The sequence below is a fragment of the Purpureocillium lilacinum genome (assembly GCF_023168085.1).
Source record: "Purpureocillium lilacinum CBS 284.36 DNA, scaffold_4, whole genome shotgun sequence".
In the NCBI taxonomy this organism is placed as follows: domain Eukaryota; kingdom Fungi; phylum Ascomycota; class Sordariomycetes; order Hypocreales; family Ophiocordycipitaceae; genus Purpureocillium; species Purpureocillium lilacinum.
Genome location: NW_027072114.1, coordinates 346,934 through 366,672, shown reverse-complemented (window position 1 = coordinate 366,672; position 19,739 = coordinate 346,934). Strand labels below are relative to the sequence as shown.

Here is a 19,739-nt window from a genome sequence, read left to right as displayed (position 1 = left end):
CCCCGCTTTTCCGGCACTGTCCCGGCCGTCAAGCCGGACCATTCCCTCGCACAGTTGAGTCTGGACGGCAGCGCAGGTAGCAATGATTCTCATGATTTCTTGCGCAAGACATCAGCTAAAAATGCCACAGCCCTAGCTCCGACCCAGCCACCTGCGAAACTCGTGCACCTGCGGCCTGTCCGACTCGCGCAGGTGCACCCGCCTCCCCTCGCCCGCCGTCCACCGCTCCGCCGCGCGCACCATGTCGCGCCCGTCCCGCGCGCGAATGTACTCGACAATCGGCCGCCAGAACGTCTGCTTCATCTCGCGGCAGTGGATGGCCTGCACGTAGTGGCGCAGGCACAGGCCGTGGATCAGCGCGTTGTACTCGTCCGACTCGGGCGAGCCCGCCATGTCCTCGCTGCCCGGCTCGTTGCAGTACGGGTGCTCGTTGAAGATGAGGGCCTGCACCGACACCAGCACCTGCAGCAGCGACGACTTCGCCGGGTTCCACGCCTCGCCGTGCCACGTGCCGAGCAGCGACAGGCAGACTGTTGGTCAGCGTGCGTTCCTCAGTCTAGATGCGGGAAAGGGGGGAAAGGGGGCCTTACCGATGCCGTCCTCGTGGAGGTTGGCGTTGATCTTGTGCGGGCAGCTCCGCCGCGGCGACCACACCATTTCGGGCGGCTTCTGCGGGAACTCGTTGGTGCACAGCATGGAAAACTCGAACAGGCCAAACTCGTACGGCGTGTCGCGCGGGCCCTCGATGATTACCTTGATGGCGTCCGGCCGGCCCGCCGCGTGCTTGACCCAGATGCCCGGCGGCAGGCTCGACGAGAGCACGCTGAGCTCGCGCAGGATGCGCTTCATCCGCCCGGGCCGCGTCCTCTCGTTGAGCATGCGGTGCACGTCTAGGAAGGGAAAGTGCTCCATGATGATGTCATCGTCGAGCGCCTCGACGCAGTGCTCGCGGTGGAAGCGGTCCTCGCCGTTGGCGGACAGGCCCGGGCGCGGGGTGCCAGATGATCCCGGACGCGGAGTGCGAGACGGTCCCGCGCGTGAGCTGCCAGATGATGCCGGACGCAGAGTGCCAGACGGTCCCGCGCGTGAGCTGCCAGCCCGAGACGAGGTCGACCGCCCGGAGCCCGTGCCGCCACGAGAGAAAGGCCGCTGGGCACTGCCTACGGCGCCAGACGCAGCAACCAGCTGGCCTATTCGCGTCGCATCGCTCCCGCGCGCCGACGAGCGCAGGTCCTGGAGCAAGCCCAGCAATGGCCGCGACGCAACGCCGGGACCACGCGCGCCGCTCGGATGCATGGTCATCGAGAACAGCATCGACTCCGGGCCATACGTGCGCAGTTCGCCGTGGACGACCTCTGCCAGGACGGGGTGGCTCTGCAGGGTCTCGATGACGCCAAACACCTGCTCGTACAGCGCGTGTCGCGCGGCAAGATCCTGCGTGGTCCCCTGCCGGATCATGGCCGCCATCCTGATGAACAGCGGGCTCGAGCGAAACATTTCAACCAGCGCAGAGGGCGGCTGTCTGTCGAACTGGGACGTCCCCGACGGGCGCGGCAGCATCCTGTTCAGCGCCGCCAGCATGTCAGCGAGCCGAGCCTCGGCCCTCTCGCTCTCCTCGCCGCGGTTCTCTGCCCTGTCCGCCGGGAGGCCGCACAGCAGCACCCAGGTGACATAGAGCCTCGCCATCGGGCAGCACTCGGTGCGCGCGTTGGACAGGACCCGGCCGCAGGCCATGCACACGGCCGCGCCGCAGTGCGAGCACGGCGCGCAGCTCGTCTTGGCCTTGAGGGCGCCGATGCGCGCCGCCTGTCTCTGCACTGCCCTTTCGTCCTGGATCATCTGCGAGCTGCACTTGGGGCAGCGCAGGCGGCGGAGGTGGCTGCCCAGGTGGCCCAGCGGGCCGACCGACGACTGCGGCGTGTCGTCTGTTTGCTGCGTGAACTGGTCTCTGCTTCCGCCCCCTGGCGAACCGCGTCCAAGCCTCCGACCTTCGCCGTATCTCATGTTTGGTCGATGTTGGTTCATAGTGCAAATGCGTCGTGGGTTGGTGTCGGCGTATGCAGCCTGCTGCGCGGTTCTTTACAACACTGGAGGCCGGTGGAAACGGTGTAGATGGTCTGCTGCGCTTTCGATATGCACCGCCAAGGGATTTGGTTAGCAGGTTCGGGAGCAATGCAGTCGAGGATCGAGCTTTTGTACGTGGACGTAGGAGGAGCGGCGTCTCCCCGCCAAACATGGTGATTCACAAAGGTCTTGCAGTGCACGTAGAGATGTGTCCCCCCTGTGTTCAACGCAGCTTGCAGAGTGACGACATGACCGTCGGTTTGTTTCCACACGATATCAAAGGGAACAGCGCGTGACGGCACGGTGAGCACGTTCAGTGACTGGCGCGCCCGCGTGTTTGCACGGTTCTCGCAGTGGGACAGTCAAGCACAATGGGACAGCGCCTGTTCATCAGTCGTGTTCATTGCTAGCCGCTCTACTCATTACGCCACGACGCTCAATCACTTTGTCGTAATGGCCCGCCGCTTCAGCACCGCCGAGTTCTCGTTCAGCCCGTGGTAGTCGTGCGCGTCGAGGCACGCCTGGCGGCTCAGCAACACGGCCGGCGCCGCGCGCTCGCGCATCTCCTCCTCGTACTCGACGATGGCCTCCGCGCGCGCCTTGCCCCCCGCGTACACCTCCTCGATGCGGCGGGCGAGGATGTAGGCGTCGAGGATGCCGTGGTTGGCCGCCTCGCCGCGGTACATGGTCATGGCGTGGGCGGCGTCGCCGACAAGCGTCACGCGCCCGCCGCGGCTGTCCCACTGCTGGCACGGCCAGTCCTGCAGCGCAATCTCCATGACGGACGCCGTCGGCGGGATGGCGTCGACGACGTTGCGCAGCAGCGGGTGGAAGTCGGCCGCGCGGCGCTGCATCTCGGCCACGCGCGCGGCGTCCCCGTCGGGCACCTCGTCGGCCTCGGGGTCCCGCACGGGCCACGAGACGATGACCTGGATGCGGTAGTGCGCGTCGGGCGTGCCCGCCGACCCGTTGGTGTCGGGCGTCTCGAGCATCGAGATCCACAGGAAGTTGCCCGTGACGGGGTGGCAGCCCTGGAAGAGCAGCGGGTCGATGTCGCGCAGCGGCTGCGCCTCGTCGGGCCGCAGGTCGATGGCGGCGCCGACGAGCCGCACCGGCAGCTGGTAGTTGCGGAACGTGTCGGGCACGAGGAAGCGGCGCGTCTGCGAGTTGGAGCCCTCGGCGCCCACCAGCAGGCGGCCGTCGACCGAGGAGCCGTCGGCGAAGACGGCCCGCACGTCGCCGTCGCCGTCGATCCCGTCGCCGTTGCCGTCGAGCAGCTCGACGCCCGTCAGCCGCCGGCCCCAGCGGACGTGCTCGGCCACGCCCCGGAGCAGCGCCTTGCGCAGCCGCTCGCGGTTGACCCGCCGGCGCTCGTTGGGCGGGATGCGGAACTTGGTCTCGAGCGTCTCGAGGTTCAGGAACAGAAAGTTGCCGTTGTCGTTGCGCCCGACCTCGGGGTCGACCTGCACCGCGTCGACGGCCGCGAGCGTCTCGTCGTCGAGCATCTTGCGCAGGAACGGCAGCACCCAGTGCAGCGTGATGGCCCAGCCATGCGGTCGCGCGTCAATGTGCTCGTCTCGCTCGTAAATCTCAAACGGGATGCCCGCCTGCCATTGTCAGTCAGCCCGTGTTCTCCATCTGCCATTGTTGGCCGCGTGCGTGGCGCTGGTGACGGCGTGGTCCCGGCGGCCATGGCGGCGATGCAGCGTGCAGCGTGCAGGAACTCGTACCTTTTTCAGAGCGTGCGCGAGCGTGAGCCCAACGACGCCGGCGCCGCTGATGATGACGGGTTTGACCACGGAGCCCATGATGGATTGCGTCGTTTGCTGTCGGGGACTCGGGGCCGCGGGGTTGCAGTCTGGGGTCCCGGCGTGGGCGCGTAGATATAGAGTGGCGGCACCCCAGCCAGCTGCCGGGGGCCCCTCGCCGTCTCCGCCGTCACTTCAGACATGCGTGACTGAGCTAACCCGCCTGTGAGCTGCGGCCATGTAGCATCCGTCAAACCAACGCCGCACCGGACGCGAGCACTCGCAGACGCGCCTCAACCGCCGTCCGAATCGCGCCTGTCGCCGTCGGACCTGCGTCTCAGTCAGCTGCCACTGCCGCGCTCGCGACGGACGGGACCTGGGACAAGCGCGGGCCTCTGCCGCCGCACCTACGTCCCCGCGGATCGATCAAGCCAAGCAAGCCCCGCGCGGATCCCGATAGCTTGTCGGGTGAGGCCAGGCGATTGCGGGGAGCCGCCGCTTGGGGCGAGTGCCGGGTGTAGGGTAGGCGGTCCGCGGCGCGGTGGCTTGCCGGCGTTGGCTGGCGGCTCGCGACATTGTTGTGCCGATCCGGCTGGACAATCAACCGCTGGCCTGGGAGCTTCATGCATCGCGTTTGCACGCCAGACGCCGACGGCACACCACGATCCACGATCCGCAGACGACGCGAGCACAGCGACCGCGCATTCGGCACTCCCGCACCCCGGCGGAGCATGGCCACGCCCTGACGCCCGCCATGTTCACCTTTTGCCCGCTCCAGGGCGCCCTGTCCGAGTCGACGGCCTCGCAGTCGCTGCTCGAGCTCGACGGCGGCGTCAAGGTGCTCGTCGACCTGGGCTGGGACGACTCGTTTGACGTGCACAAGCTCGAGGAGCTCGAAAAGTTGGTGTCCCAGTTGCTTCGCGGCCCGGCGTCCGTCGGCGCCTCCGCAGCAGCAGACTGCTGATCCCCCTGCAGGCAGATACCGACGCTCTCCCTCGTCCTCCTCACCCACGCGACCGCCTCCCACCTCGCCGCCTACGTCCACTGCTGCAAGAACTTTCCCCTCTTCACGCGCATCCCCGCCTACGCGACGCGCCCCGTCATCGACCTCGGCCGCTCCCTCACGCAGGACCTCTACTCCTCGACGCCCGCCGCCGCCACCACCATCCGCCAGAGCTCCCTCTCCGACGTCGCCTACGCCTACTCCCAGACCGCCACCGCCGCGCACAACCTCTTGCTGCAGTCGCCCACCCCCGACGAGATTGCGCGTTACTTTTCCCTCATCCAGCCCCTCAAGTACTCGCAGCCGCACCAACCCATACCCTCGCCCTTTTCGCCGCCGCTCAACGGCCTGACCATCACCGCGTACAACTCGGGCCACACGCTGGGCGGCACCATCTGGCACATCCAGCACGGGCTCGAGTCCATCGTCTACGCCGTCGACTGGAACCAGGCGCGCGAGAATGTCTTTGCCGGCGCGGCCTGGCTGGGCGGCGCGGGCGGCGGCGGCGCCGAGGTCATCGAGCAGCTGCGCAAGCCCACCGCCCTCATCTGCAGCAGCCGCGGCGCGCAGGCGGGCGGCCGCGCCAAGCGCGACGAGCACCTGGTCGAGATGATCAAGTCGTGCGTCGCCAAGGGCGGCACCGTCCTCATCCCCGTCGACTCGAGCGCCCGCGTCCTCGAGATGTCGTACCTGCTGGAGCACGCGTGGCGCGCAGACGCGTCGCAGGGGGGATCCCTCGGCGCGGCCAAGCTGTACCTGGCCGGCCGCAGCATGTCGAGCACCATGCGCTACGCCCGGAGCATGCTCGAGTGGATGGACAACAACATTGTCCAAGAGTTCGAGGCGTTTGCCGAGGGACAGCGGAGGGTCAATGGCGCCGGCGACAAGAAGGAGGGCGGCCCGTTTGACTTCAAGTACCTGCGCCTGCTCGAGCGCAAGGCGCAAATCTCCAAGCTGCTGGGCCAGGCGGCGGAAGAAGGCGGCCGCGTCATCCTCGCCAGCGACACGAGCATGGAATGGGGCTTCTCCAAGGACCTGCTGCGGGGCCTCGCCGCGGACACCAAGAACCTCGTCATCCTGACGGACCGGCCGAGCATGGTCGACGGCGCCGCGCCCTCGGTCGCGCGCACGCTGTGGGAATGGTACAAGGAGAGGAGGGACGGCGTGTCGGTCGAGCAGACGGGCGGCGGCGACAGCCTCGAGACCGTCTACGGCGGCGGGCGCGAGCTCGAGATCAAGGAGGCGGGCCGGCAGCCCCTCGAGGGCGAGGAGCTCGCCGTGTACCAGCAGTGGCTCGCCACGCAGCGGCAGCTCCAGGCCACGCAGCAGGCGGGCACCGCCGTGGAGCCCGCGGCCGACGTCGACGACGCCTCATCGGAATCTTCATCCGACTCGGAGGACGACGACGACCAGCAGCAGGGTAAGGCCCTCACGGTGTCGGCCACGCTGGGCCAGGCCGGCCGCAAAAACGTGGTGCTCAAGGACGAGGACCTCGGCATCAACGTGCTCATCAAGAAGCGGGGCGTCTACGACTTTGACCCGCGGGGCAAAAAGGGCCGCGAGCGCTCGTTCCCCATGGCCATCCGGCGGAAGCGCACCGACGACTTTGGCGAGCTGATCCGCCCCGAGGACTACCTGCGCGCCGAGGAAAAGGACGAGGACCACGCCGACGCCAACGTGGCCGCCGAGGACGACAAGCTCGGCAAGAAGCGCAAGTGGGACGACGTGGCCAAGGCCGGGCCCGGCAAGCGCGCGCCGCCCAAGCAGGCCGACGACGCCGACGCGGTCTCGGCCGACGGCTTCGAGCACGACGAGCTGGACGTGGCCGACGACGCCGAGCCGGAGGAGCCGGCGGGGCCGTCCAAGCTGGTCTACGCCTCCGAGACGGTCACGGCCAACCTGCGCATCGGCTTCGTCGACTTTGGCGGCCTGCACGACAAGCGCAGCCTCGACATGCTCATCCCGCTGATCCAGCCGCGCAAGCTGATTCTCGTGGCCGGCAACCGCGACGAGACCATGGCGCTGGCCGCCGACTGCCGCGCGGCTCTGGGCGGCGCCGACGTCTTCACCCCCGAGGTGGGCGCCTGGGTCGACGCCAGCGTAGACACCAACGCCTGGGTCGTCAAGCTGGCCGACCCGCTCGTCAAGAAGCTCAAGTGGCAAAACGTGCGCGGCCTCGGCATCGTCACCATCAGCGGCCAGCTGCTCGCCGCCGCCGCAGCAGCAGCAGCAGCGTCGGCGCCAGACGGGGCCGACCAGCACGACGAGTCGTCGCCCGCCAAGCGCCAAAAGACGGAGCAGTCCACGGCCGTCACCCTCGCGACGCCGGCGTCGGGCCCGCTGCCGGTGCTCGACGTGGTGCCCGCGAACCTGCTCGCCGCGGCGCGCACGGCGGCCCGGCCGCTGCACGTGGGCGACCTGCGCCTCGCGGACCTGCGGCGCGCCATGCAGAGCTCCGGCCACGCAGCCGAGTTTCGCGGCGAGGGCACGCTCGTCATCGACGGCGCCGTGTCCGTGAGGAAGACGGCCGAGGGGCGCGTCGAGGTGGAGTCGGTGGGCATCCCGGTGTCAGGACGGAGGAGCACCATGTACGAGGTGAAAAAGGCCATCTACGAGGGCCTGGCCGTGGTGGCCGGGGCATAGTGTACAACACGGCGTCTGGGAAGACTGGGAGCGCCCATGTAACGATTTAGAACAATACCGTGAGGCCGCGTGGGCCCGTGATGGAAATCCATGCTATATGAGTTTTCGCTGCGTGACGGCCCATGAGCGGACGTCGTCTATGTTGCAGGCCACGGCGCCGCTGGCCCGCTAATGTACACATCCCAAACGCCGAGCAATGCCGCTGTTTCGACCTCGACCTCGATCCTCAGGCCGCCTTTTGCATCTGCACCATTTCGTACTCGCCCGCGCCGTCCCTGCCGCGGCCTCTCCCCCTGCCGCGCGTGAACCCTGCGTCTGCGTCCTCGGGCGTGCCGTCGCCGCCCTCGCCAGCCTCCACGTCGACGTCGCCATCGTCGTCGTCGTCGTCTGCGGTGCCGCTCGCAGGGGGTGCCGCGCCGCCGCCCGAGCCCAGGATGCGCCCGCCGCCGAAGAAGACGGGCTGCAGCTCGCGGTAGCGGCAGCCCCAGGTGCCGGCGGCGACGGCGAGCGCCGAGGACGCGAGCATGGTGGCCCACCACATGGCGTGGCGGGGCAGGGAGCGCGTGTAGAGCGTCGTGGCGAGCAGGTGGAGGAAGTGGATGGTCAGGGCGAAGTCGGGGACGAGCTTGCTGCGGGCGATGAGGACGACGATGGCGACGGCCCTGGTGGTGTCAGCGATGCTATGGAGTGCAGCCCATCGCCAGCAGAGTGGCAGATCCGTAGATAGGGGACGGGGACGGGACGGGACGGGGGCGGAGGTTGAGGAAACGTACATGCACAGGCCGCCATCGAGCAGCCACACAAAGGCCAGCAACCAGCCGGTCGTAGTGTCGCCCCGGACGGCATCCCAGCCGAGCAGCATGTTGAGGCCAAACGGCAGGCCGGCAACGAGCGCCGTGAAGAGCAGGAACACAACGGCGGCGACGTAGTAGAGCACCTGCAGGAGGGCAATCTGGGAGGCGATGCGCAGGGGCTGCAGCTCCGAGAGGGCGCCAGCGCGCGGCGGGCGTCTGCGTCGCGGCATCGCAGCTCAACGACGTCTGATGCGCGGCTTTGGATGTGTTGGGGGGGTTATCGCATCGCCGGGTTGTCGAGGGTGAGGTGGGCGTCGCGGTTCGAGCTATGTGTGCGTCGTGTGCGGCCAGGCGTCACGCCACGGGGAGATGATGGTGATGGGGAGTCGAGAGTGGAGGGCGCCAGAAGGATGGTGGAAGCTCGCCTCAGGCGACGGGACGGGGAGTGTCCGGGACAGCTTGCACCCGGGGCGTTGCAGTGCCGGCCAGTGGTTGGAGGTGGCTGGCCCAGGGAGCGGAAAGGGGCACACCGCCCGATTCTGCCGCGGCGTCATCGGATTCGCAGAACGACGGGAATTGATGGAGCTGCGCAGCTCCACGGACGACGACCGATCTTCAACTGGCGAGAACCTAACATCTCGACGACCGCCGACTGCACGCCCGCCCACGCTACATCGCCGCTGCATCGACGCTCGCTGAATCCTCGCCCGCCCATACCGACTCGGCTCTGCATCGACGCTGCATCGACGCCCGCCGAATCCACGCCGCCCGGCCTGAGCCTCACCCCATCACCCGGAGCTCTTCACCTCGTCCTCTGCACATCCACCATGGGCTGGTGGCCCTTCTCCTCCGACTCGCGCGCCGACGCCATCCGCTCCGGCGACGCCATCCCCACGCGCGCCGAGCGCCTCCAGTGCTGGGCCTCGCGCGACGCCTACTTTGCCTGCCTCGACGCGCACTCCATCCTCGACGCCACCAAGGACGCCTCCAAGGCCGCCCGCGCCTGCCCCCGCGAGTCGGCCGACTTTGAGCGCGACTGCGCCGCCGCCTGGGTCAAGTACTTTAAGCAGTGGCGCGTCGCCGACGTCCAGAAGAAGCGCCGCCTCGAGGAGCTGCGCCGCCAGGGCGCCCAGGAGATGGAGGTGTCGACGAGCTTTGCGCCCGACGGCGGCGCCGCGGAAAAGGGCAAGGGCCGCGACGACATCCAGGGCATGCTGGACCAGAAGCGGAGGTAGCAACATGCACAGGCTAGACCTCACACTGTATCATCATGTACCACCATGTATCACAACGCACTCATATCTACCATTGTCTAAGATACCGACTTTCGCTCGTCCAAATGAACAAGGAGACATATGAAATGTAAAGAGTGCAGACACTGCATGCATGCTAGCCGATGCGTGGTATCATCCATGTTGGGACAAGAAAAGGCACACCGTTCCTCCGCCGCGGCGTCGTGGCCGCACTCCACCCCCATTAGTCGTGAGATGTGGTCCCCGCGCATCTCGGGCCTCGCCCGTCGTACGGGCCCGAGGCGTACTGTACTCACTCCGCCAGGCACAGGCACGTCATGGTCGACGCCACCTAGGCCGCCATCCGCACCCCGCTGTCCTGCGTCTCGCCCTGGGGCAGGGGCGGCAGGTTCTTGTTGAGGCTGTCCTTGCTCCGCGGCGACCGCGCGTAGCTGAGCGAGTTGTCGCGGCTGACGGTGCCGTTGCTGTTGCCCCCGTACCCGCTGTCCGACCCGTCGGGCCGCGGCGGGGCCTCGCGCTTGGGCGGCGTCGGCGGCGGCGGCCCCGTGGGCGGCGGCGGCACGTAGTCCCGCGCCTCGTCGGCGTCGCTGCGCTGCTCGCCGGTCTCCTCGACGATCGGCAGCACCGGCTCGTGCTGCGGCGGCTCGCGCTTGTCGGGCGCGTTGGTCCGCAGCGTGCGGTCCGGCACCTCGCGCTCCGACGCGCCGCCCATGACCGACTTGCGCGCCTCCCGGTTGGCCATCTCCACAGTCTCCCGCGCCTCGGGCGAGCGCGGCCCCGACGGCACCGCGGGCGGCTGGTGGTCCGGCATGGGCGGGATGCCGTGGTGGCGCTGCGTCGAGCTGCGGTGCGGCGCCTCGGCCGCCTCGACGGCCTCGCGGTCCCTCCGCTGCGCCTCGCGCCGCGCCTCCTCGGCCGACATGGTGATGCCCTCGACAAAGTTGTAGAAGCGGTCTCCGTACTGCTCCGGGGGCAGCGCTGAGATTTGCGTGCGGTCGTGGGACAGGCCCTTCCAGAAGTGCTCAATCTTCTTGATCATTCCGTACTGCGGCGGGTTAGCAACGGCACCCCGTCGGGTGGGCATGGCGCACTCACGTGGGTCAGGCAGTCAATGACGCCCAGGTAGTAAATCTCGTCGGCCGGCGAGTTGTCCTCGTGCGTCGCCCGGAACCCCCCGTCGTCCTGGTTGAACACGAAGCCCGCGCGCGCGTGGCCCTCCTCGAGCTCGTCGGGCATCTGGTCGAGCGCCTGGCCCATGGGCACCGGCCGCTCCTGCCGGATCATCTGGCGCAGCTCGCGGGCCTTGCGCACGCTCTCGAGCTTGGACGGCGTGCGCAGCAGCCCCGTCTGCGGGTCGTCGTCGACGGCGCCGGGCGCCTTTTCGCCGCCCGGGTTGAAGACCTGCAGCGTCTTGCCGCGCAGGTTCTCCTCGTTGCCCCGCGACAGGTCGTGGATGCCGATGAGCAGCGAGTAGTCCATGATCTGCAGCCGCTTGAGCAGCACCACGTCGCGCTGCAGCTGCTCGAGGAACATGCGCTTCTTCTGGATCCCCAGCTCGAGGTGCTGCTGCCGCCGCAGCCAGTTGAGGTCCTTGAGCGTCGCCCGCGGGTTCTTGGCCAGGTCGTCTTCTCTGTAGTCGCGCCCGACCGTCGAGCCCTTGAGGTCAAACGTCGTGTGGATGTCCCGGTGCGGCGGGAACAGGTTGTTCATGACGACAAAGTGAATCTTCTTGCCGTACGGCATCTTGACGCGGTGCAGCCCGTAAAACTGCGACAGCAGCGTGTTGGGGTTCTGCTGCACGTGGTCGTAGTACTCGCGCAGGACCTTGCGCAGGAACTTGTGCTCCGCGTGGTGGATCGTCTTGATGATGTACTTGTAATCTCTGGAAAAGTAAAAGAAGCTGCCGCTCTTGCCGGGCGACCCCAGCTCCGAAAGTATGTACTTGCCCGTCAGCGACATGAGGTAGTCGGCCGGGTCGAGGCGGAAGAGGGAGCGCAGCCGGCGAAAGACCCACGGCGCGTAGTCTTTGAACTTGAAGTCGTACTTGGCCGACGGCACGAGCTCGTTGCCGGTTCTGTCTGGTCAGCGGGGGACACTCGGCCGGGGGCAGGGGCACGTACATGTCAAACGTCGACTTTTGCTTGGCGTCAAAGTCGGCCGGCGTCAGCTCGCGGTCGAGCTTGGCGTTGGTCCGCGACACCGACACGCGGATCCCCGTCAGCATGTTATACGCGGTGACCCAGTTGGCGTGGCTCTCGTCGACCTTTGTGCCGACCAGCACGCGGTCGTCGTCCTCCTCCTCCTTGCGCTTGCGCTTGCTGGCCCGCTTCTGCCGGTACGCCTCGGCCCACCGCAGGGCGTCCTCGTCGGGGACAATCTCGTCCCGCGGCGCGTCCGACTGCATCGAGCGCGTCGTCCTGCGCACCAGGTTCAGCGAGGCCCGCCGCGTCCCCGTGGAGCCCGCGACGCTGGGCGAGAAGCGGCCGCTGGCGTGCGCGTCGAGCCCGTCCTTGGACTGCCGCCCCGGGGGCAGCTTGGGCACCTCGAGCGTGTGCCTCTGCTTGAGGGACGACGGCGGCTGCAGGTGGCCCGACGGCGAGGTGGAGAGCGGGTTGGGGACGGGGTGGTACGCGGGGGGTGACGAGAAGCGGTGCGGAGAGGTCTTGCCGGTCGGGGAGTGCTGCTCGGAGTGCTGCTCGGCGGGCCGCTGCTCCGACTGCGAGGCCGGCAGGCTCTTGCGCGGCGTCGCCGGGCCCTCGAGCGACTCGCGGCCGTCGTGGTGTTGTTCATGGTGGTTGGGGTCGGCTGGCGGCCGGGGCGCGGTCCGGTCGGGGAGGACCATGGATCCGTTGAGCCCGTTGAGGCCGTTGACCGGCCGGGCCCTGGGCGTCGCATCCAGCGCGTCGTCGGCGTCGGCAAAGACGCTGTGGTCGTTGGTCGAGCTCATGCTCGTCGGCCGGGTCCCGTTGCCGTTGCTGACGGGCACGGGGGTCGTCTCCGAGACGTCCGAGTCGCGCGTGGACAGGGTCGAGCCCTCGTCGTAGCTCCCATTGACTATGCCTGAGCGACCGTGGCCGACGGGGCCCCCATTGGCCGCCTTCTTGCCGTCGAGCCCGAAGCGGTTGTCGGGGTCGAGATCGAGGACGTCGACGTCGGAGAAGGGCGTGTCGCTGAGGAACGAGGGCATCTCGCAGCCGTCGAATGCTGCCGGGCCCCGTTTGTTGCTGGGTGGTTCAGGAGGGAGCCCGTTACCGATAGATGGACGAGGCTCGGGCGGTGAGGTGACGTCCAGATTGGGCCCCGTGGGAGCGAGAGACGGCGGCGCAGTCTCCAGATGGCGGCTACAGCATCCAGAGGGCCGGCCAGGCGCACTACATCGATGCGCGGCGGCAGCAACGGGGGTGACGACAATCCGGGCGAGCGTTGAATTGGACTGGGCGGTGGGGGCGTGGACGGGGGACGGGCGGCAGAGGCGGTGTCGAGCGAGCGAGTGAGCGACCGAAGCAGCGGGCCCCCCGGGTTCTCCGCCGTGATGATGCTGATGACGATGGCGATGGCGATGGGACGGCGTCGGGGTCGTGACAGGTTTGGGCTCGGAAAGTGTCGATGAAGTCGCTCGGGCAGGCCGTTGGCTGGGTGCAGGATGGCTGGCTGGGCGGCGTCCCGGGTTGCAGTTCCATTGGATTGGGGTCAGCGCAGCTCCAGCGCAGACGAAATTGCAACGAGGCTTGGCCGGCAGCAGGGGGCTGCGGCGCCCACTGGCAGTCGCCCATCCCCCTGTGGCGCCGCGACATGCGTGCCGTGGGATTGGCGGTGCGCCGGGCGGTGGGCCTCGATACCGGATGCTGGCGACTGGGCTGAGCCGGCGGGGGGGCACGCTGAAAGGGGGTCACCACACCACTGAGCGCTCGGGTGTGGTGCTCGACGTCAACTGGAAGCTGGAGCTTCGTGCTTACGATCCCTGGCCCAATTGCTGCTGCCACGCACGCGGTGGTCCGCGAGCCGACTCGACGTCAAGGCACCGCTCCCTGACAGTCGCAGCGCGTCACGAGCCGGGCCCTGGGCGTCGCGGCGAAACCGCACGGGAGCGGGTGATGACGATGCGCCCGAAAAGAAACCATCGTCAGGGCCCGCCACGTGCATCCCGCGGCCGGGCGACGACTCAGCCACGGCGGTGACAGGGCTCCCGCTGTCTCATGCCTCGAGCCTGAGCCTCATGCCACCGCTGCGTGTGCGGTTTCTGTCGCTATACGAGCGCCCGCCTCCAGCGCGACGTCTGGCGCGCGCACGGGTGCATTGACGGCTTTGCGTCATGCGGTTTGCTGTCGCCTTGGCAGCGAGCGGCCCGAGACGGCCCTGCTTGCGCAACACGGCGGTCGCTGGCCTAGAGGGTGCGTCGAGGGCATGTCGTCACCGCCGCAGTGGAACACACGCTGCGGAGCCATCTTGGGTCTCAGCCGTCTTGGGTCTTGAGCCGCTGGGAGCCACGGGACACCACCGACAAAGTGTAGTACAGTAGAGCAGGCTCTGGCTGGGTCCAGCAGGTGTTTCAATGCCGCAGGCCAGGCCCGCCTGGACAGACGTGCCTGTCCGAGCTCTGATACGTTTTGCTTTGTGCGGGTGAGGTTTGAAGCGGCGCTGCGACAATAGCAGCGCCATGTCGGGCAGCGCAGCGTCACGCAACGTCATGCCGCAGGCGAACGGTCAATTGAGAAACGAGCTGGCCATCATGCCGGATATCTGGTAGACACGACGCAGTGGAAGCTGTCGGCGAGGTTTCATGTAGATTGCAGTGCAAGATCTGTCTAGGGTAGCTCGCATGTGAAGGGCGACAGCTGGGAACAACACAATCTGGAATCTAAATCTACAGACATCCATGGATCTCCGGACGCTGCCTCGAGGGACGCTGGTGGTTGACTGTCGCGGTCTGAGCAAGTCACTGGAAGCCGTCTCTCTCGCGGGCACCGCACTGTCAAAGTTCATGGCCCAGCACCCGCCGACGGAGCCGCATGTGCTCCCGCCAAGGCCCGACACCAACGCCCACCTCACGGAATGCAGCCCCACCTTCAGCTTACCACGCAGCTGAACCTCACCTCGCTCCCCCACAACCTCGCAGCGACATCACCGGCCCGCGACCGCATCACGTCCGCCCGGCGCATCGACCCCGACACCGCAGACCACAGACACTGCCCGGCAACTCGCTCCAGCGCGGGCCCATCTGCCCTTGACCCCACGGACAGGCGCCTCCCGCCCCCGCCTCCGCCTCGGCCGACAGCGCCATGGACGGCCAGAAGCAGCAGCCGGCGCAGGCGCAGGCGCCGCAGATCCAGCCCTGCCGGTACAAGGTGGGCAAGACGCTCGGCGCGGGCTCGTACTCGGTGGTCAAGGAGTGCGTGCACATCGACACGGGGCGCTACTACGCCGCCAAGGTCATCAACAAGCGCCTCATGGCCGGGCGCGAGCACATGGTGGGTGGGACCCGGATGCAGATGCAGGCGCAGGATGGACGGACGCAGATGCGGACAGAAACGCAGACGTAGACGGGAAAAAGGCGCTGACCACAGACGCAGGTGCGCAACGAAATCGCCGTGCTCAAAAAAGTCTCCATGGGCCACCAAAACATCCTCACCCTCGTCGACTACTTCGAGACCATGAACAACCTCTACCTCGTCACCGACCTGGCCCTCGGCGGCGAGCTCTTCGACCGCATCTGCCGCAAGGGGTCCTACTACGAGTCCGACGCCGCCGACCTGATCCGCGCGACCCTCTCGGCCGTCGCCTACCTGCACGACCACGGCATCGTCCACCGCGACCTCAAGCCCGAGAACCTGCTGTTCCGCACCCCCGAGGACAACGCCGACCTGCTCATCGCCGACTTTGGCCTCTCGCGCATCATGGACGAGGAGCGCTTCCACGTCCTCACCACCACCTGCGGCACCCCCGGCTACATGGCCCCCGAGATCTTCAAGAAGACGGGCCACGGCAAGCCCGTCGACCTGTGGGCCCTCGGCGTCATCACTTACTTTTTGCTGTGCGGCTACACCCCGTTTGACCGCGACTCCGACTTTGAGGAGATGCAGGCCATCCTCAACGCCGACTACAGCTTTACTCCGGTGGAGTACTGGCGCGGCGTCTCGTCCCACGCCAAGGACTTTATCCGCCGCTGCCTCACCATCGACCACACGCGCCGCATCACGGCACACGAGGCCCTGCAGCACCCGTTTGTCGCCGGCCAGGCGCCCTCCGACGGCGCCGGCGAGAACCTGCTGCCCACCATCAAGAAGAATTTCAACGCCCGCCGCACGCTGCACGCCGCCATCGACACGGTTCGCGCCATCAACAAGCTGCGCGAGGCCCAGCACCTCATGGACGGCGCCCGCTCCGGCGAGCCCTCCCGCGCGGGGCCTCCCCGGTCTGCCGCCGCCGCCCCGGCCCCACGGAGCGACGGCGCCCTCCATTTTGGCAAGGACGACAGCGGCTACGCGACGCAGCCCGACGGCGACGACGTCGTCATGGGCAACACCACCACGGCCGCCGCCTCCGAGGGCGTCCCGGCCGCGCTGCAGCCCGGGAACCAGGGCAACCGCGTGGTCCAGACGAGCAAGGGGCTGTGGAGCGCGCCGGCGAGGTAGCCGAGATGCGCGCGCGGAGGGTGTCGGCCGTGCTGGCTGCGGCCGGGCCTCTGCCGCGGGTGGGAGACGGAGGCAGCGTGCAACGAAAACTGCCTGGCGCTGGGAGGAGGAGGCAGCGTGCAACGAACTGCCTGGCGCTGGGAGGAAGAGGCAGCGTGCGACGAGACTGCCTAGCGCTGGGGAGGACGGACGATGACGCATTTGCATATGCTTGGCAATACCGAATACCTTTTCAACACGATTGTAATGTGCCATGAAATCTATCTTTGTTTTGCCCGCGCGTGCGCTTGTGAATGAATGCTCAGCCGTGTAGTCAATCTGGCGACGCGACTGGTGCATGTCGTGTGCTTGAACAACGTCAAGGCTGTGACCAGCATCAAGGCAACGCTCCCATCAGGCGGAATCAAGTCCTTCCATCGTAGGCCTGTGCCGCTGTTGACATGCCGCCGTTGAGATGGCGCTACCCTGGCATCTGGTCAAGCCAACGGACTGAACCACAACACACCATTGGCAATCCATCGCCAACCCCATCGCCCACCCACATCACACGCAGTCTCACTCTTCAGCCTGTCATTGACTTGTCGTCATTGCTCTACCATCTAGTCTAGCGAGTGGCACTGGATTCCCGCCTGCTCACCCACCTCCGTCATCATTACCCCCCTCGCGGGCGGCAAAAACCCAGCAGTTAAAGATCCCATCCGAGAGCGCCTTTCCCCCCGACCAGGCCGGCTCTAGCGAGCGTATCGGTGCATTTCCCATATGCACACATGCACGATGACCCCCTTCCCCGTCCCGTTGTTATACACATTACGTACTCTATCGTTTCCACGCCCACCCCGGGGCCCGGCCAATGCAGTACGTGTCCACGCCCCCCCCTCCCGAAATATCCATTAAGTCGACCGCCGCGACACCCGGGCGGGCCGCGGCCACCTCCCCGGAGGCGTGGCGTCGCATAAATACCACAATGTGCGCCAGTTCGCTGTGCCGATGATGCCAAGATGAATAGGGGTGTTGAAGAATGTAAATACCAAGAAGCTTAATGTCGTCAGGCCGCGGCTCGGCTCGCGGCGGCGTCGGCGGTGTCGGCGTCGGCGGCACGCCCGTGCTACCGCATCACCACCACCTCGCTCAGCTCGACGTCGCGCGGCGCCGCGTTGCCGTCCCACAGCTGGCCGTTGCTCTCCATGTCGACGAGCAGCATGCCCGGCGGGCCCTCCGAGATGGTCGGGCTCACGGTGCCGCTGCTCGAGCTGTAGCTGGAGCTGCTGCCGAGGGTCCAGCCGTCGCTCGAGCTGGCGCGGCGGTGCTCGAGGAGCCCGAGGCTAAAGTACTGCCCGCCCAGCTCCTCGTCGGCGGCGCGGTGGCGGTCGCCCACCTCGACGTAGTCGTAGTCCCACCGCGTCATCTTGTCGGCCTGGCGCCGCGGCAGCCACCGCGCGCGCGCCGTGTAGTAAAAGGCCATGCCGATGAGGCCGCCGCCCACGAGGTCGATGGCGTAGTGGTGGCTCAGGTACATGGTCGCCCACCAGATCCAGCCGGCGTACGCGATGAAGAAGACGCGGAACTGCGGGAAGCAGTGGCTCATGAAGAGCGCCTCGAGCACCGCGTACCCGCCGTGCAGCGACGGGAACGCACCGAACGGCAGCGGCGCCGCCGTGAAGTTGGTCGTGTACAGGTCGATGCCAAAGATTTCGTCGACGCGCGCCAGGCCGGCCGGCGACCCGGGCATGCCGTAGGCGGCGGGGACCAGGCCGTGCTCGTTCTCGTACCACGGCGGCGTGCAGGGGAAGACGAGCTGTATCGTCACGCCGAGGATGCTCATCCAGCCAAACGACCGCGCAAACACGGGCAGCGTCCCGGGCGCGGCGAAAATAAACATTAGCAGGGAGCACACGGCGGGCGCCCCAAAGTGCATGATGCCGTACGGCAGCCACGCCAGGATGTCGAGCACGGCGTGCTTGTGGGCGGAGAGGATGTTGGAGAGGTTGGCGCCGTAGAGGACGTTTTCCAGCGCGGGCAGCACGCGCACCCAGATGTGCGGCCGATAGTCGTAGGGGATGAACCTGGACGGCGTCAGCGAGGAGGATCGCGCGGGCGGATGAGCAGGGATGGCTTACCGGCTACAAAAGAAATACAGCAACCACACCCATATCGTCACCGACGGCAGGAAAAACTGCCGCGTCGCGGGCACGAGCAGCGCCCAGACGCTGGCGACGAGGGCAAAGAACTTGATGGTCGGCGCCGGCGGGGCGATCCACAGCATGAAGAGGGTGAGGCCGGCGACGAAGAGGTACTGCAGGTCCGTCGGCTTGAACTTGTGCTTCTGCAGGTCGCGGATGCCGTCCCAGAAGCTAAACGACGTCTCCAGACTCGTAATGTCGGGCATGCCGTTGCGCGCCGTGTTGGACTTGGCGCGCATGCGCCGGCGGCCGACATGGTAGCGGTTCGGCAGGCGGTTGAGGACGGCGAGGGTGAGGTTCTCGGTCCAGAGCGACGGGAGCACCGGCTTGCCGGGGAGCGAGCCTGGTAGGTCCTTCATCGCGGGGCGTGAGGAGCCACGGTCGACGCCGTGGTTGATGGCCGTACGCTCAGCAGATTGATGTCAGGGGTGGCCAATCTCCGTACGGTGATTGACGAATGGTCGTGTGGTTTTCGTCTCGTCTCGTCGTCGTCGTTGTCGTCGTCGAGGGCGGTCGTCGTCGGGCGACCAAATGATGCCAAAAGAGATACCCAAATGCTACCTCATAATCCAAGCGGACGGCGCAATCGTGCACTGCCTCACGCTGCCTGGGCTGCGGACGGCCGGTCGGAGGGGGGCACGTGTGTATTGGTCGGGTCGGACGTTGTCGCGGACCAAGGCCACACACGCGGATTTGGCCGAGCAGCGAGGCGCTGGGCTGCCTGGGTTGAGGGCGGGCGGAAGGGCGGCGGGAAGGCGGCGACGACGGGAGCGGGTGGAGGAGAGGAGGGAAGAAGGAGGCGTGAGGGAGGAGGAAAGGCGAAAGAAGTGATGCTGTCACAGGATGAGGGAGGAAGGCGGGTAAGATTGGGAGTGAATCGATCCACCAGGGGGGGGGGGGAGAGCAGCAGGCCGATGGGTTCCATGATGACAGTCCACCCAGGCAGGCGGGCGGGCAGGCAGGCAGGGCAGGGCAGACGCTGCACAGCGGGCTTTGGGGACTTCCCGAGGCGCCCTCACCGCACACGTACGCGGGCGGGACCCTCTGCTGGGCTCTGCTGCGATTGGGGCTTGGCGCTGTCGGCCGCTGGAACCCTCCGCCCGTCAGCGCAATGAAAAAAGCCAACAGCGCCCGCCCCGGCAGGTACCCTCCGTGGGCTCGCTGAACTGGGCCTGGCGCAACGCACCGCTGCGCTACGCTGTCTGCGCTGGCCGCCCGCCGCGCGCGCGCGAGGGGGCAGCAGCCCAGCCCCAGGCGCAACGCCGGATGCTGCGGCTGGGCGGTACCGGTACGGGGGCGGCTTGTACCCGCCGTCAGACTTTGATGGGCGAAAAAATTGCACGAAAAATCGAGCGCCGCTGGGCCTGATTGGGCTTAGGCCAGCCCTGGATAGCGGATCGTGGCTGAAATTGCAGTGGGAGC

General features: G+C 67.4%; 8 protein-coding genes across 8 annotated transcripts; 3 read left to right on the top strand and 5 right to left on the bottom strand.

Annotated features, from left to right (window-relative positions):
* Positions 1–132: 132 nt before the first annotated feature.
* On the bottom strand, positions 133–2,004 carry PLICBS_005291 (uncharacterized protein; the record flags this gene model as incomplete). The annotated part of the gene is made up of 2 exons (XM_018318965.1): positions 133–530; positions 591–2,004. 2 exons carry the CDS (start codon positions 2,002–2,004, stop codon positions 133–135), a joined length of 1,812 nt encoding a protein of 603 aa, XP_018181439.1.
* Positions 2,005–2,504: 500 nt separating this feature from the next.
* Positions 2,505–3,872, bottom strand: PLICBS_005290 (uncharacterized protein; the record flags this gene model as incomplete). The annotated part of the gene is made up of 2 exons (XM_018318964.1): positions 2,505–3,671; positions 3,795–3,872. 2 exons carry the CDS (start codon positions 3,870–3,872, stop codon positions 2,505–2,507), a joined length of 1,245 nt encoding a protein of 414 aa, XP_018181438.1.
* A 694-nt stretch (positions 3,873–4,566) lies between these two features.
* On the top strand, positions 4,567–7,458 carry PLICBS_005289 (uncharacterized protein; the record flags this gene model as incomplete). Its single annotated transcript, XM_065600689.1, has 2 exons — positions 4,567–4,712; positions 4,788–7,458. 2 exons carry the CDS (start codon positions 4,567–4,569, stop codon positions 7,456–7,458), a joined length of 2,817 nt encoding a protein of 938 aa, XP_065456761.1.
* Positions 7,459–7,684: 226 nt separating this feature from the next.
* PLICBS_005288 (uncharacterized protein) lies at positions 7,685–8,482 on the bottom strand (the record flags this gene model as incomplete). The annotated part of the gene is made up of 2 exons (XM_018318962.1): positions 7,685–8,120; positions 8,232–8,482. 2 exons carry the CDS (start codon positions 8,480–8,482, stop codon positions 7,685–7,687), a joined length of 687 nt encoding a protein of 228 aa, XP_018181436.1.
* Positions 8,483–9,079: 597 nt separating this feature from the next.
* On the top strand, positions 9,080–9,487 carry PLICBS_005287 (uncharacterized protein; the record flags this gene model as incomplete). The annotated part of the gene is made up of 1 exon (XM_018318961.1): positions 9,080–9,487. One exon carries the CDS (start codon positions 9,080–9,082, stop codon positions 9,485–9,487), a length of 408 nt encoding a protein of 135 aa, XP_018181435.1.
* Positions 9,488–9,836: 349 nt separating this feature from the next.
* On the bottom strand, positions 9,837–12,692 carry PLICBS_005286 (phosphatidylinositol-4-phosphate 5-kinase; the record flags this gene model as incomplete). Its single annotated transcript, XM_018318960.1, has 3 exons — positions 9,837–10,550; positions 10,601–11,579; positions 11,626–12,692. 3 exons carry the CDS (start codon positions 12,690–12,692, stop codon positions 9,837–9,839), a joined length of 2,760 nt encoding a protein of 919 aa, XP_018181434.1.
* Positions 12,693–14,784: 2,092 nt separating this feature from the next.
* PLICBS_005285 (uncharacterized protein) lies at positions 14,785–16,137 on the top strand (the record flags this gene model as incomplete). The annotated part of the gene is made up of 2 exons (XM_018318959.1): positions 14,785–14,973; positions 15,076–16,137. 2 exons carry the CDS (start codon positions 14,785–14,787, stop codon positions 16,135–16,137), a joined length of 1,251 nt encoding a protein of 416 aa, XP_018181433.1.
* Positions 16,138–17,242: 1,105 nt separating this feature from the next.
* Positions 17,243–18,676, bottom strand: PLICBS_005284 (aureobasidin resistance protein Aur1; the record flags this gene model as incomplete). Its single annotated transcript, XM_018318958.1, has 2 exons — positions 17,243–18,200; positions 18,255–18,676. The coding sequence occupies 2 exons, from the start codon at positions 18,674–18,676 to the stop codon at positions 17,243–17,245; spliced, it is 1,380 nt and encodes a 459-aa protein (XP_018181432.1).
* Positions 18,677–19,739: the final 1,063 nt, after the last annotated feature.